At 41.2% G+C, this 17,292-nt stretch overlaps 1 protein-coding gene across 2 annotated transcripts in view; it reads right to left on the reverse strand.

Moving 5' to 3' along the window:
• Positions 1–2,648: 2,648 nt before the first annotated feature.
• Positions 2,649–17,292, reverse strand: part of CAMSAP2 (calmodulin regulated spectrin associated protein family member 2) — a 118,433-nt gene continuing 103,789 nt past the window's right edge. For both annotated transcript variants that reach the window (XM_066597168.1, XM_066597167.1), the window contains 3 exons: positions 16,545–16,669; positions 12,358–12,476; positions 2,649–9,342 (listed from right to left, as the gene is read on the reverse strand). In XM_066597168.1, the coding sequence (XP_066453265.1) occupies positions 9,037–9,342; positions 12,358–12,476; positions 16,545–16,669 (550 nt within the window). In that variant the 3' untranslated portion in view covers positions 2,649–9,036. The remainder of the gene's footprint in view (positions 9,343–12,357; positions 12,477–16,544; positions 16,670–17,292) is intronic.

Raw genomic sequence — 17,292 nt, forward strand, 5'->3', positions numbered from 1 at the left:
AGAATTCTAAGTGGAGTGAAATAAAAAAAAAATCTGAAATTCTGCCATCTTGGGGATGGATGGGTGGGGGCTTATTTTTACAGTGTACACAATACAGCAGAAATGACATCAAAACTTTTATTCTATGGTTCAGTATGATTACTATAATACCAAATTTGTACAGTTTTTTTTTGCTGTACTTTAAATTTTTTTCTTTTTTACACAGATATTTTATTATTTTCTGCCACCATGTTCTGACAGCCATAACCTTTTTTACTTCTCCATTGACATAGTTGTACGAAGGCTTCTTTTTTGTGGAATGTTCTGTAGTTTCTATTGGTTCTGCCTTGAAATACATACAACTTTTTGATTGCTTTTTATAAAATTTTTTCTTGGAAGCGGGTTGACCGAAAATAAAAAATTTGTGCAACTCCAGTTTTTTTTTTTCTGACGACGTTCACCATGAAGGATAATTAATGCGTTATGCTTGCAGATGCCGCTATGCTATGTTTTTTTAAAATTTAGATTCTTTCATTACAAGTATGGCAAAAGTTTTTTTTGTTTTTTTTTAACTTTTACCTTTTATTTTTTTTAATAATAAACTGTTTTTAAACAAATTTTTACATTTTTTAAATTTCCCATAGGAAACAAGAACTTGTGATAGTTTACTAGCATTACATTGTATCACGATCTGACAGGTAATCTTTCAGAAGGCCTCCGACTGCCATGTCAACCACACAGCACCCTGTGATCTTATCGCAGGGGGCCATTTAGCACCCCTGAGCATCGATTGGGGCATTTAAATGCCAGTCAGAATTAACATTGGCATTTAAAGAGTTAACAGCTCCGATCAGCAGCACTGATGATCGGAGCTGTTGCGGGCGGGGGCCAGCTGTAAGAAACAGCTGACACCCGCAAAGTATGGAGTGGAATCGACTTCTTCTGGATCCACCTCTAAACAAAGCCCAAACCTCCAGGACGTGAGTGTAGGCTCTGTAGTGTTAAGGGGTTAAAAGACTTGTATCAAGTTATGTTTTGTCCACAGGATAGGTGATGGCTTGCGAATCGGTGGGTTCTTACCGCTAAAACCCCACTAATCTATAAAACTGTCCCGAGTCTCTTGTCCTCTCCACTGAGGAGGAGACTGAATTGAGCATTGGTCATGAAAGCAAGCTGATGCTCCATTCACTTTCAGTGGGACTGCTGAGATAGGCGAGCAGCAAGTGCTGGGGGATTTCCATCAGCCTCATTTAGAGGGGAAAAAAAAATCGCAGCATGTTCCATTTCAGTGCAGACTCCGCACAGACGGCTTCCAGGACCGTCGGACCTGCGGGCCTTCCGCAATTAACAGGTGATGGATTCTGCGTCACTGCCTAGCGATGGCACAGGAAAAATAAAACTTTTAAAAGAAAATCTGTACTGCGCATGTCTGACGGCAGCTCTCTGCAGTAGATAAAGAAGACAACAGGTTCGCGCAGATGCCAGCTGCCATTAGGGTCGGATTTTACTCCGGGCTCCTGCATGCGAAATCCGACCAGTTCATGTGCAAGCGACCCAAGATAAAACAAAGTATACAGAGTTATCAAATACTTACAAGTTTTCCAACAATTTGTCAATATAAACTGTAAGGCCTCCTTCACACGGGCAACACCGCATCGCTGCGAGAAAAATCGCAGCGATATTGCATTGCTGCACCGTGCGATATCGCTGCGATTTTCTCGCAGCAATACCACGTTTTTGTAGCGCTACAAAGTTGCATGTGACGCTACAAAATCGTGCGACTTTGTAGCATTACGTGTGAGGATTTTTGGGGGGGGGGGGGGCTTGAAATATAAGCCCTACCCCGAAAATAAGCTGTAACTAAAGCTTCTCCCCAGGTCCTGGCACGGATCTTCTTTTTCATCTTTTGGCTAGGGATTGAAAAATCCCCGGCTGCTGGAAGCGCTGGCTGTGATTGGCTGACATTCAGCCAATCACAGCCAGTGCTTGAAGAATGGCTGTGATTGGTTCAATCACTGCCATTCATTGAGCACTTGCTGTGATTGGCTAAGTGTCAGCCAATCACAGCCAGCGCTTCCAGGAGGCGGGGATTTTTGAATCCCTAGCCAAAAGAGAGGAAGATCAGTACCGGGATCTAGGAGGAAGCTGCCGCTGGGCTGACAGCTCGTCTAAGGTGACGTATGTGTGTTTTTTTTCCCCCCGGCAGTTAGGGCTTAGATTATAGCTTTGACAGTAGCATTTGCTATTGTCAAAGTTGCATCGCACTGCATGTAAACCGCGTTTTTGTTCAATGCGATGCAACAGAGAGGAAGGCTCCATAGAGAAACATGGGCTACAAAACCTCGTGTGTCGCGGGCATATCGCTGGACCTACGAGGTTTGTGTGTTGTTTTGTAGCATGCTACAAAACATCGCATGTGCGAAGAAACCCATAGGAAAGCAGGGGCTTAACATACATGTGATTTGTAGCATTGTAGCAATGCTACAAAATCGCACGACTTTGTTGCCCGTGTGAAGGAGGCCTAAAAGTATAAACATGCTGTTCAAAGTAGATAATCCACCACAGAATTTAAAGTTTAATTTTAACGATGAAGCAATCCGTAAACGGAGAGGAGAAGCGACTGAGGACAATGTCCTTCCCGATAAAACAACCAGAACAAAAGAACACAATGCAGTGAAGAGATCTTTTATTTTCCATTGCTTGCAGCGATGATAACGCAAGCTATAATGTGCAGGTTTCCTTTTACCTATCACATATATGTACATACACACCAATATACATAGTATCTACACAGTTCTTTAGATCTCATTTACATGCAAAGAATATGACACAGATTCATATTAATGAGACACATCCTTGTGAACATTCATACAAAACTTCAGGCATGGAAAGGTTTTGGATGCCTTTGAAGATCTTTAAAACATCAGTCATTAAATTTGTGTTACTCCATGAAAAAGACAAAAATGATCATCCTACAAAAAGCAGTACTCTCTTTAAAGGAAATGTGCATGTGTCTACTGTAGGAGCACGATCGCAATGTAAGGGTTAAAGTGGACACCCAATACTGTCTAGGTAGAGTATGACAGAAGAATGGGAAAAGATCATACAAAACAAATGATCCCGAATCACCGCAGAAAGATACATGGATTAAAAAAGGGAAAGCAAGTAGCAAAAATGATAATACTGAATAAATAGCTCTGACAGTGAAAATACGAAAACCATAACAGAACTAATAAAAAAAGGAAAAAAAAGAGCAGACTTATATTTTTAATATCAATAGACAGTTTGTAATACTTAGAATATGTAAGGGATTTTAGGGCAGAATAAATTAGCGCACTTTAAAATGGAATGTAGTAAAACCGTAAGAGGTTCTGTCCTAGGTCAAGGTTATATGCCTATAAATGGAACTTTTTAATGCACAGTAAGTCTTGGTTCAGTGCCGGATATTTAGGAGGTCGTTGTACGGGGTTGTTGTGGCTCATCCATGGATTGTGATGTAGGGACATGAGTAACTGTTCCCACTAGCACCATGGCTTCCATTTATAACAAAGCCAGAATGCAGAATGCTCTCGCTCACGACCTGAAGGTTGCAGGTTCAATCCCTGAATGGTTCAGGTAGCCGGCTCAAGGTTGACTCAGCCTTCCATCCTTCCAAGGTCAGTAAAATGAGTACCCAGCTTGCTGGGGGGTAAATATGACTGGGGAAGGCAATGGCAAACCACCTTGCAAAAACAGACTGCCAAGAAAATATCACGATGTGATATCAACCTAGGAGTCAGCCACAACTCGGTGCTTGCACCAGAGGACTTTACCTTTACCTACCATGACAGGTATACCAGAAATCAGGATTATGTTTGACATTATGACAACTCCAATGACCACCACAACAATTTTGAACAGAGCCAAAATGAACTCAACGCCTCTATACAGCCAGGGCCTCGAAAATATCAACTTGCAATGAATTAGAATATACTGTAAATTAAAAAAGTCTGATAACATTTTGTTTATAGCTCTATGAGCACATTAGTACAAAGCGTCTTCAAGCTACCTTCCAATAGGTGGTGCTGTGGAGGCATATTTCCATCTTGTATTTGCATAACGTTTTTCCCAGGAAGCATTGCATACCTTGTAAGACTCCCATCCTGGCTCTCTTCATAAGGAGAAACAATACCTCCCAAACCTAAAATGATTGCATTAGGAAACTGAAAGAAGAAAACACCTTGTATTTTATACAGTCTATCCATTTTAGACATGTACTGTACATTACTGCAGTGTTAGGGCCCAAATCTCTGCCCTTTCAAAAATGACTCCACTCCCCCACCCCACCCCCCTTCCTTCTTCCTTCAAACAGTCTACATATAAAGTTATGAAGCCTGCAGTCCCTTTACCGACAAACTCAAGAGGTTACTTGGGACACCATTATATGTCCAGTGGACTCTAGTGAATGTCATACTAGTGTTCAGGCTGCTTACATGGACACTATATGTAGTGGAATCAGTTAGTGAAAAGTAATCACAAATGTGTTCAGAACAGAAGGCTAGAGCTTTATACCGGTCATTAAACAAGATGCAACAAGGTGGAATGGAAGTTCCTATAGGGGTGAAGTGTATCATATATTTAGTGTGTAATGGAAATTAAAGGGGCAGCGCATCAGATACACAAATAACTGTCTTGATGCAGGCTTCTACTCTACAGATGAGCTGATCGCACACTGACTGTATAGATTTCCCAACGGTATCACAGACAAGAGGCCTGATACAATCAGTGTACAGTATTGTACCTATTCAGAGAGATGGGAATGTTCTATATTGTAACAGATATTAAATGCAAAGCAATGAACTAATACTAAAGACATTCCGTAACACTGCTATGTGTATGTGCTTTGCCATTCCATCACCTTTCATTGCTGCCAGGGGCATTGTGAGTCACCACTAATTGGGATATATATGCAGAGAACACACAGAAGGAGAAGTAAAAGAAATATTGGAGAAATATTTCAGAATATGATTAAGAAGGCAGATTTGCTGCTCATAATTAATGACCGTCCTAATTAGTGTTGAGAAAGTAACTTGCTGTTTTGAAACGCAAAAGATGTTAGATGCATGGAAGCCTTGTGGTATTGGAAAGGGGCAAACAGTACCCAACAATGTAACAGAGGGGGTTAAAGAGGTATTCCGGGAATTTAAAATTTTTTTTCTATTGACGACTGACGGGTCATAAATAGATGATCTGTGGGGACTTGCAGCTTGGATCCCTACTGATCAGCTGATTCCCGGGACCGCTGTCAGTGTGGTCAGCACAGGAAGCAGAAAGCGCTGACCAAAGCGCAGCGCCCCAGTTTGTGATTGCAGACGCAGCTCCAGTTGAATGCAATGCTTTGGGAGCGTGCGAGAGGCCATTGTGATGTCACAACATCAGTGCCAGAAAATGTGATTTGGCATTTGGTGCTGGACACCAAGGGAGAAACCTCTCCCTTCTCTTATAGCACGGATAGGCTGGCTGAGCTGTGTATTGCTTCAGTTAGCCTATCAGATTATTTCTTGGGGTATTTATTCTGGCTCCTCTTTAGGGAGGATGCTGGTAATGCATTTCTTTACTGGTCTTGCTCAGCAGTTTGTAAATCTTGCCTTTGAGTTTTTCTTTCAGTGCCTTGTTTTTTTGGGCTTTGGACTACGACTATCTGCTTATCCTTCTGGTACTGACTTTGGTCACTCTTCAACTCAGACCTCAGCTTATTTGTCTGTATTGTCCCACCATACTTTCACATATTCTGTCTGCTCCAGATCACACCAAGGGACGTATAGGGAAGGAGGAGTTTAGGTTTCTGACATGGGGTTGCCTTTTTTGGGGTGGTTTTTCCGCCTTTATTGGTAGGTCCAGTTGGAACAAATCCGGGAAAGATTCTAGTCCTCACCTATGTTTCTACCTCCCTTAGTTATCCAGTCTCAGACGTGTAGCAACCTAGAAACCTCCTGTGTTCTACGAGCTATTCACCCGGTCGCTCTCTGTTTCTGAATCTGTTGGCCAGTTTCCTTGGCAGGACTGGATGGATGTGACAGTTCATTGAACCCAGCAGCTTAACTTTACTGTGCTGCATACTGAAATAAAGAATAAACAAGCTAATTAAAATGCTTTAATTTAAAGGGAATCTGTCACATACTTTACGCTCACTGAGGGCAGTATAAAGTAGCGACAGACACTCATTTCAGTGGTCTGTCACTTAGGGGGAAAATGCAATTGCTTTTAAGAACTTACGTATTGTTCCTTCAGCTCCCTGAAACAGAAGAGGCATTCATGAGGCATTGCTATGCCACCCATCAAGATTGACAATTTTATAGCTATTACGGTACAAAAAAAACCCCTGCTAATAACGATGGCTGGCATCTCATCAATAAGTGTGACTCAATGCTTGCAGGGACTAGAAGGAACAACCAGTAAGTTCTTAAAAATGGCTGCACTTTAACCCATAAGTAACAGACCGCTAAAAATTACTGTCTCTCTTATTATTTAATGCTGCCCTCAGTGAGGGATGCATAAAGTACATGACAGGTTCCCTTTAATAAGCATTTTTACATTTTATGGCACAACCTGTGAATTTCAAATTATCATGCCCATGTCAAAAGCATTTTTCGATTACCGGGCATTGGGTACTATAACAGCAACATTCCAATGAACCTATGTAATGTCCCAAACCAACCGTTAATAATTCTCATTTTGTGACCTAGTTCCATAACGTGAGCCATCACTAAAGGAGGGTACAGCTGATTAACGTGATGCTTATTCATAATTTAGTGTGGAGTTCAGAAGCTGAATGGCCAAGCTTAATTATTCATTTAAGTATAAAAGTAAGACAACTACACTTCCCCCAACACACGGCTTTACTGCAATACAATAAATGATGGAAAGGTCTACAGCTCAGATACAAAAGGCCTGACAGGTAATGAATGCACCCTTCCCTGCAGCAGATCTAGAAGACATTGCACCATCATACATGGCAATGATTCACCGCTGGCCCACCTCCTATACATTGGCCTGTTTATACATGTCCTTTTTCGCTCTATTTTATTTTTTTGGTAACACGAGTGTCAATGAACTAAGTTACATTACATTCTGCAGGTCTTTGACCATCTCTGTTTAGTAAAAACAAATTAAATTAAATGTACAATCCATTCTCCTGACATACCTACTCGTATATAACAAAATAGATATTAAAAGTGAAAAAACACTATTCAAAATGTAATGACCATATGGTTCATCTTTGCATTTAGCTTAAAAAAATTCTCACATGATATGAAATACTTTACAACACATCTCATAAAAGCAACCATACTTGTCCTTGAAATGGAGAATATAAAACACCCACAAACACGCTTACCTTTCATCCCAGAAAGTGCATGCAACTAACTCGACAAGATGCATGGCCCTGTCCTGCAGCATTAGTGTTATACCCTACCTGTCGCCTAATGCTCCCCCTCGTAACACTGCTTCTAGTGCTTTACATTGGCACTCCGATCACCTTGCTGGTTCTCTTATTTCTCTAGTGTAATAGTTTGCATGTGATATAAGTTCAGGGCTTGTCATACTGTCTCTGATGAGGTCTGCCGATACCGTGTTTCCCCCGAAAATAAGATAGTGTCGTATAATAATTTTTGCCCCAAAAGAGGAACAGGGTTTTTATTTTTGGGGGATGTCTTATACTTACCTAGCAGGTGCTGTCAGGGTTTCTCTCGCTGGTCTCCGCAGTTCTGGCAGGCTTCCTTGCAGTTCTCAGCGCCGACAGAAGATCGTTTGCTGGTAACGGGGTTTGTAAACTCCGCCAATAGCAAGCGATTGCTCCGACTGCCTCTTGAGCGCCACAGCTTAGCCAATCACTGCAGCGCTCGATGAACCAATCACAGCCATCGCTGTGACGGCTAGGTGAGTATTGCTTTTTTTTCACGTAGTGTAGCCAGGGCTTATAGCCCCTGACTGAAAATGGGGATAGGTCTTATTTTTGGGGAAACACAGTAAGATGTCCCATGAATCGCCAGACCTTTGCATCCACCATATACCCACTCAAGTGACGTCACCCAATCTCAATAAATATCTTACGCAACAGTGTGCTAAAATGCTAAAAATCAAGCAAAAATCTTGAGATATTATGTTGACAGCAGCAAACTGTTAAGACAAGTGTTTGCCCACATATAAAGGATCTAGCACTAACCCCTCTTAATTTTGAGATAATGCTAAAATAAAAAATAATAATAGTAAAAAAATAAAATAAGCACAGATACAGTCACTCTCCATGAGGTGATAAAACAGTCATTAAAAATTAATGAAGCATAAATGCTGACTACACTAGGCGTTATATGCAAGCACATTGCACTCTAGGAATGTCAGACCGGAGAGAGTACTTAAATACACCACTTTCTTGTAAAACTTGCAGACATAAATATAAAGTTAGTGATGCTGTCATCCAAATACATGCTTACTGGCTTGCATTTTTGAGGTAAGCTGGCCTATCCAACAATCCTTTTACTGCCAGAGAGCTTGGAAATACTTCGTAAAAGTACATGTTGCCACCCTTCTTGGCAGTGATACCAATTCAATAACACATTTTACGCCCTTCTCCGAATAGAAAAAAAAAAACAGAATAGACAAAAAACTTGATTTATCCTTTGTAACTCAACATCATCTTGCACACACGCAAATGCAGAATAAAAAAAATGTATAATATATAAGGCAAGAGATGTCGAGTACCACTCACCAGACATGGACAAATGTCAGTGCTTCAGTGTCATACCGCACATGCTCCTTGAATTCAGACGGCACAAAGTTACTCTCCCAGTTAATGTGAGTCAAAAACATTTCGTGATAAATAACCCCCCTCCCTCACACATCCCTTTACTTTGCCCACCCAATCCCACCCTTAATTAATACTGTCCTACATTCCAGTTGTGTGTAAAGACAGCAGGAGGAAGGGTTTGTGTTCACGCGATACAAGTCTCATTGGCAACAAGTAATTGCTATCTCCAGAAAATTTAGGAGGCTCAATTTCTTTTTTTTTGCCAGCCACCGCTATGCTTTGGAAGAAAGTAGTTTTTTGGGGGTCATAGGTCTCTTAGCTTGCCATAGGTGGCTGTGAATGGTCACAGCGTCAACACTGGCAGACATGGTTTTGGCTGGGATCTGGCTGAACTGTTTTCGGTCGGAGTTATATTTGTAGAGACCATCCATCATTTTACGATTTATGGAACGCGGTCCGACGCCTGCCAGCTTGGTTATATCCTCCGTTTCTGGATAGTAATTATATATTGAGCGGAACTGACATCCGGAGTCGCGGAACAAGATCAGGAAGTTGTTGGCGTTAGATTTCTCCATTTCCTGTGAAGGTGGGATAGAAAACAAGAATTAGAATATATTGTAATGTGATATTCTACCATTCCTTATCTTTTATTCAAGCTTTTCAAACAGTCCTGTGATAAAGGGGTAATCCCATGTGCTTTGGGTCTACATTCCAACTGAAATTGGTGGAAAAAGCTACAATTCAATGTTTATGAATGTTTTATGACAAGTTCCATAGTGAAAATAAATGGGTTCACACATACACAAAGGCCAAATATTAATCGAGTAACCTGATAAAAATAGATATACATGCAAGATATCAAAAGACATTCAAAATATTAAGAAATGTATCACTATGCAAAACAAGATGTGAAAAGATACAAGATACAAAACAATCTTCTACTTAGCATCCATGGTACGAAGGTAAATCAATCTGGGGAAAGGGTCGATGTTAATCAGCCCCAGAGTTTGAGAGTAAACTTCACCAGTACCCTTCTATGGTGGACTCCCCCTTGCCATGGTCTTCAGTGAACTTATAAACCATGGATGACACTTCGTGATACTTCTACTAAATTATGCAATGAGACATTACATAGCCATACCGTCAAGTGTTGCAAGGCAAAGTTTTTTTTTGCTTATCTAGAGAGACACCATGCAAGTCCTTAAACATCATGATGTAAACATTTCTTCAAGCATCAGCCTGTGCTCGGTGTAACATGGGGGCTATCCAAGCTATGAGTGAATGTTCAATTCTACTAAGTTTCTGTTTATGAATTTAGAGTCAAAAATACTCCTGCCATACGCAATGCTAGTTCCCAATTTGCAGTGTTAGATAAGGCAAATCAGTAAGCATCTGGTCCCCAGAGAACTCTGAGGAGAACCAATAATAGACAATATGGCAAGACTATTTCCTAGAGTAGTTCCTACATTGATCTGGCAATCAACAGTGATCACAGTGGTCGAACCCTCATGATCGGGCAATGACAGCAACTCCTAATGATGTACCACCAATGTCTACACAAAGACAAACCTTGTAAAAACCTGTCAGATTGGTTTCTTAATTTTATCAATACTTGTATTCTGTAACTGTATGTCATTCTGATCAATACTTGTATTATGTAACTATGTCTCATTCTAGGAGTATGAAGCAAGAGCTGTTTCTTTAAGACTCTGTATGCTTCAAATTTTGGAAATGCTTTTGACCTTGAAAATCAGATAGAAGTACATCTATTGAAGGTTTTTGTTTCTCAGCCACTTGTTCTATATATATGTCTTTTTAATTAAAATATGTTGATGAAATTCCTAGACATGGGCACCTGCTCATTATTTACAAAAGCTGTCAAAAGAAATTTAATATAGGCCTAAGACTATGAACACGCGTAGTTTTCAGAAATTCTTGAAATTAGTATTAAATGTCTAATTTATAAAACAGTTGTTTCTGTAACTATTCATATACTCCCTATTTCTTGTATACATTATTTTCATTAATTATGGTGGTATTAAGCAACATCTGATGTTTTGACAATTTTTGTAAATCCTCATGTAGCCCCACAAAGCTATTTTGGAAAACATAGGTACTATGTCTTTAAAACTCTAATTAACTACTTCTTGTTTATTTCGGACCTCTTGACCACAACGCCAATTTAAAACTTGCAGAGATGAATCACATAATATTGGGATTTCCCATATTACGAAAGTCATTGCATCCTCTGCACAAGCTCAGTAGGCTCAAAAGGCTATAACTAACTAATGCTGTCTGTTACATTAAAAATTTGAGTGCTTTTGATCACACCACATCTCTGTGTGAAATTATTAATGCCACCCCATGCAGCTGTTGGCTGTATATAGAATGATCCTGGGCGGATGACTGGTCTTAGTGGGTAGTAATTTATCTACTTTGTCAAACCCTTTACCCATTCAAGGATTTCCAGTAGCAAAACATTCTAAGAGAGGTTCATTCAAAATTACTTGTTATGGAAATTAATGGTAGCCCAAGTTCACAGTTCACACCAATGTGATTTTCTCGTATGTATCTCTGATGGGTCTACAGCTTGTGAATCATGATCAAGAGGCCGATCATTGGTTGGTGCAGAGTGGATTGTGGGTGGTAGGTTAGTTAGTACTACAGAACAAAGTATATTTTGCAGTGCTGCTGGAACACTACTGGTTACTGCTCTTCAAGCTGCTTAAGCCGCAAGCAGGATAAGTCCTGTGGTCTGCATCACATCATTGAAGGCGGCATAAAAGAGAATTAAGTGAATTAAATTTCTTTTTTTCGGTCAGAGGGGGGTACTAGGGGCAACACTATTAGTAATGGGACTCTCTGGGGGAGAATAATCACTATTGGGGGAACTACTAAATAATGGGACTCTCTAGGTGAGCATTATTATTACTGGGAATACTATGAGGGAGCATTACTAATGGGGGCATTTTGGGGTAAAATTACTGCTACCGATGGAACCATGAACGGCACTCTGGCACAGTTACTTTTGGGAGTGCTATTATTATAGAAGGCATCATGGCAGAGTTAGTCTTGGGGTCAGTATGTGGTAGCACTATTACTGTTGAGTGCTCTGGTTGGAGATACTGTAGGGGAACACTGTGCGTGACACTATAGTAGTGGGTACTATATGTGTGGTACTAGTATTTTCAAGGGTACCATCTATACTGTGGTATAGTATCTGAGGGCACTAGACAGCACAGTAGAAACACTATTTGAGGTAGCAGCTGAGTGACAATTTTAGGCCACCAGAACATGGAATTTGTGTTGAGAAGGTGTGGAGGAAAAAGATGAGGAAAGAACTCCAGAAAGAGGAAACATCAACTGTGAGTGACTGTAAGTAATTATGTATTTTGTCTGTTACTGATCAGTGCCGTTCTCTCCTGTATGTTCTACAGCACTCTGTACCAAGTAGATCTCAAGGCCCTCCCAAAATATAACAGCAGATCTCCACTTCTCTAATGTTGCCTATCACTGGTCTATGACATACCATTTTTCACACAAAGTCATATCTGGCACCTTTGAACCCCAACTATTGAGTGATTAGCACTGACCTCCAAAATCTTGTTCTTCTGCCCCTCATTCACTTTACCAGCAAGACAACAATGAGATATAGCATTCTGGATAATGTACTTGTTAGATTTAGCACTGGGTTCCTTGTACAACTTTGGTCCTGTAAGAAAGAGGTAAGGTTGGAAAAATATAGTATGTAGCAATCAATTTCCTAGAATTATAACCAAACAAAGGCTAGCCAGTGTATGAATTACTAGGAACTTCACTTTTCAATTACAATTCTCTTTTTTTTCAATGATTTCCTGAATGCAGTGTTATGATTGATGTAATAGTATCTTATGCTCGGAGCCCCGATGGCATCAATAACATGTCTAAACATAGCAATGTCATGCCAAGTGTGTGGACCCAACGTTCATGTCACAAATGATTTTTGGAGGGTTTGGAAATTATCTGTATAGCAGCGTTTGTAAACTTTATTTTTGGAATGAAGGTGTCAATATTTCTCCATATTGTTAGTCTCATGTATTTTAGGCTGATGACATAGACAGACTTTATACAGTGATATGCCAAAAGTCATGTGACAGGAACTAATATCATGCAGGACGTCCTCTAGTCCAGCGAAGTTCAGCAACTTGACTTGGCATTGGCAGGATCTCGGGTGCGTATGGATCTCTCCACCATATCCCATAAAAGTTGAATCGGGCTTATGTCAGGCAAATGTGTAGGCCATGCCATTCGTAGGAACTCTCTAGAATGCTCTTCGAACCAATTTTGAATAACTTGGGCCCAATAGCACCGTGCATTATCCGGCTGGAATATCCATTATTGGGGTCCATGAAGCGCTGTAAATAGTCGTCAAGTAGCAAAATGTAGCAGGCACTGGTTAATGACATGTTTAGGCCGACCAGTGGACCCCACATGATAGGAGAACACACCTCCACACCAGTATGGAACCACCACCAGCTTGCACAGTGACTTGTTGACAACTGGGGTCCATGGTTTCATGGTGTCTGTGCCACACACAAACCCTACCATCAGCCCAAAACAACTGGTATCATGACTCATTGGATCACACCCAGGGTTGCCAGCCGCCCAGAAATTCCTGGACAGTCTGTAAAAATAGAGCATTTTCTTCTATCTATTAAAAAAAATAGATTTGTCCATGAATTTTTTTTGAGGCTGGTATTACTTGGACGGCTTATTATGATTGTAATTATCAGCATTTTACAACTCACAGAAAATATTGGTAATGAACTCATATCAGTATCTGACCTACAGGCCTGTTATCACTTATAATCTTTATCATTCATTATGGTTTTCTAATTGGTCTGTAAAAAATGTTGGCTTTCCATGATTTTTGGAAAAGTTGTCCAGGCAAAAAACAGAAAAGGAAAAAAATCAGGCTAGCAACTATGATCACGCCATGTTGACGGTCTTCTAAGGTCTAGTTAGCAACCTGACAAGCTCAGCCTGGTATAGTGATGTTAATAGTGGCACTCTGGTGGGTCGTCTTATTCTGCTCCCATATCCTATGGAAGCTAAAGAACGCAGCTCTGACCTGTGAGATGTGTGTGGGAGCTCCTGCACTAAATAGATTTACTCCGAATCACAGTAAGGCCAAATTCAGATGGCCGTATGGAAGTTGCACCCAAGAATCTTGGGCGTAACTTGCATCAGTGTACGGTTCCATCTGTAGGGACAGTGAACATTGTATGTCCTATTCTCATCTGTGATAAGGACGAGAATAGGCCATGCATCGCTTTTCTTCACACAGCCTATTGCTCGTGTGTATAGCCCCATAGGAAATACATGGATAGCACATATGCCAAAATTATGGCGGTCTGATTGAAGCCTAAAGTTCATGAACAATTAGATTATTAAAAAAGACGCAAACTGAATTGTTGCATGTAAGTCATGTGACAGAGTTAATATTGACGCGCATGTGTGTACGCGCTCTCATTGGAAACCTTAATGGGGCTTTGCAGAAAAGCTAGTCCCTTTCCATATGCCAAAGGCATATGTAAGTCAGAGAGCTAGTCTTCTGCTAAATGAGCGGCGAGTCTATACAATGACTAGCTGTATGATCCCTGGTCATACTAACCTTCTATACTGTGTGCAGGATCTTCAGTGTACTTCTAGGTGACGTTGCTTCACCCTGCTTTTCTCTGCCTCCTGTTTGTGTTCTGCTTCTCCATGTCAGCTTGTACAAGCAGGAGGCAGAGGGAGCAGCGTGAAGCTGTATCTCAAAGATAAGTAAGAGACTCTCTAGTGAGAGCTTCAGAAGTAAAGCACACAAACTCTATGGCCCAATGTCCATGGGCGAATTTGATTTGCGGAATCCGTGCGTGGCACCCGTGTGCGAGATTCGCAAATCAAGCCGCCTATAGGGATAGCTGCGCGATCTCCCTCCATACACGTCCTGCGGCTGCAGGATGTAAAAACACTATGGGGCCGTCACTAAGGGGTTAAAGGATTGTTGACGATTGTACTTCGAGAATCTTATTTTGCAAATTTTTCGATCCTTCTTGGGCATTTCTGTGCTTAAGAACATCCAGCCAGTGGATTCTTCCTGCGCTCTTTCTGAGTCCATTACAATCTGCCTTTCTTTCTGAAATCCAACCTTGAGGTTTGAGTTTTCTCAGGTCTTCCTCCCCTTTTTAACCAAAATTCAAGGATAGTATGATCACTGCCTCCTAAGGTCCCAGCCACCCTTACTTCCTCAACTATTTCTTGCCTGTTGGAAAGAATTAGGTCCAAGATGGCAGAATCCTTTATTGTTTCTTCTACCTTTTGGAAAGTTGTTGTCTGCAAGATCGGATAAGAATTTGTTGGACCCATTACTTTTACCTGAGAGAGATTCCAACAAATGTCTGGATAGGTAAAATCTCCCATGATCACTATGTTGTGCTTTTTTTTTTTTTTTTTTTTAAAGCTTGGCCATCTGATATAGAAAGAGTTCATCCATATCTTCTGCTTGTCCAGGTGGCCTATAGTTAATGCCCACAATGGTGTCCTTTCTGTTCTCTCCTTGTATTCTTATGCAAACAGTTTCTACAGAACTCCCATGCTCTGAAGCTTGAATCTCTGTGGAGATGAATGTTTTCCTAACATACAACGCAATACCTCCTCCCTTTTATCAGGTCTGTTTCTTATAAATAAGTTATATCCTTCACAGCTTGTATTCCAATCATGTGTATCATCCCACCAAGTTTCCGTGATGCGTATGACCTCATATTTCTCTTTCCGTGTTAGGAGCTCCAATTCTCCTTGTTTGCTTCCCATGCTCTGGGCATTTGTGTAAAAACATTTTAGTTTGTGATCGGTGTCTCTTGCTCCTCTACTTGCCTTCTGAATTTTTTTCTCAGTTTTTTCTTTCCACTTCTAATAATAAGGTTCTCAGTTTTATACTTTTGCCTGGCCTTTTACTTCCCTTTTCAGTCAGCCGAACCTCTCAAAATTTACCGTATCAAAAAAGTTACATTACTCAAAAAAGTAATTGTAGTATGAGGAGACTCCATCTTCTCTGTAGAGTCAGAGAGCATAGTGAAAAATGTAGGCGGCACATGAGGATACATTAGTGGAACCGCAAAAGGAATAAAAATGGCAGATGGCTCATAAATAGCATATCAACTTGAATAGGTATAATACACAAGAGCCTACTGCATTATTCTTTATTAGTAATATAACCTGTACTACACTATATAAGCAAAAATATATAAGTAAGTTGCTGAAGTGCTTCTTTAAGAAGCATGTTCTGCACATCATCTATAAGGCCTCATGTCCACGGGGAAAATCAGGCCCGCCGCGGATTCTTCATGGAGAATCCCACAGCGGGTCTCTCCTTTCTTGGGGACATGAGGCTAAAAAAAAAAGAATTTACTCACCTGTCCGGACGCTGCGGACCTGCCCTCTGTCGCGGCCAGATCTTCTTTCTTCGGCCCGGCGGATGTGCTCGGCACGCCGTCAGCGTGCCACGCGCATGCGCCGGGCACTCCATTTTTTTTAAAACTCCTGCTCTCCTGTGCGCAGAGAGCAGAATTTCAGGCGCGGGTGTACCGTGGTTCTGGACGGCTTCCATAGGCGCCTCAAGGGTAAAATGACATCGGCAGGTATTTAACTACCTGCGGGTGTCCAATGCATCCCTATGGTGCGCGGATCCGCGTGCGGGAAAAACGCTGCGGATTTTAAATAATCTTTTTACCGTGGACATGAGGCGCAAACCACCCACCTGTGTACTCTGTAGCAGAAGTCACTGAAGAAGTAGTGGAAGCATTTTCCCAGTCTTTTTCACCATTACGACTACCAGCACGGCCAGGCGATATAAAACCTTCTACAGATTCCACCCTAAAAGGACTGCCAAAAGAAGCAAGCAAAAAAGGAAAATGATGTATTAGAAAAGTAGAACTATGTTCAGAAAGACAAGAAGTCTGGCAAGTAAACTGGAGAAGGTAAAGTTGCTGGTGTCGGTATATCAATACGACATCATAGGAACGGTTGATACATGGCTGCATGACACAACTGGGTGGTTAATCTTCAGGGCTATATCCTATTTGGGAGGGATAGGATTCATAAAAGAAAGGGGTGTTTATATGTGCCTAGTGACCGTAGAGGGAGATTGAAGGGTGAACCCAACAATGCAGTAGATTTAGCATGGATGGAGCTTCAGTTAGGGGCATTATTAGAATATAGCATTTGGGGGAGATATCTTTCCCATAAAAGACTGTATACAGGAGAACTGGTAATAATGTACAAATGTCAATCCAGGAATCTGGCTGTAATTGGCTGGCGCTCTATCGAATCACAGCGCTCGCTTTGCTGGGGACGGGGTATTCAAAGCTCCATCACCAAAAAGAAGCTGAGATGTCAGAGCGGACAACACTGCAGTTTGCCGCAGCGCCGCTGGAGACCATCGCGAGGCATCGGAATGCCGCGGACCAGGTGAGTATAGATTTTTTTAATGCAGGTTAGCTAGGGCT

The sequence above is a fragment of the Eleutherodactylus coqui genome, chromosome 3 (assembly GCF_035609145.1).
Source record: "Eleutherodactylus coqui strain aEleCoq1 chromosome 3, aEleCoq1.hap1, whole genome shotgun sequence".
Taxonomy (NCBI): domain Eukaryota; kingdom Metazoa; phylum Chordata; class Amphibia; order Anura; family Eleutherodactylidae; genus Eleutherodactylus; species Eleutherodactylus coqui.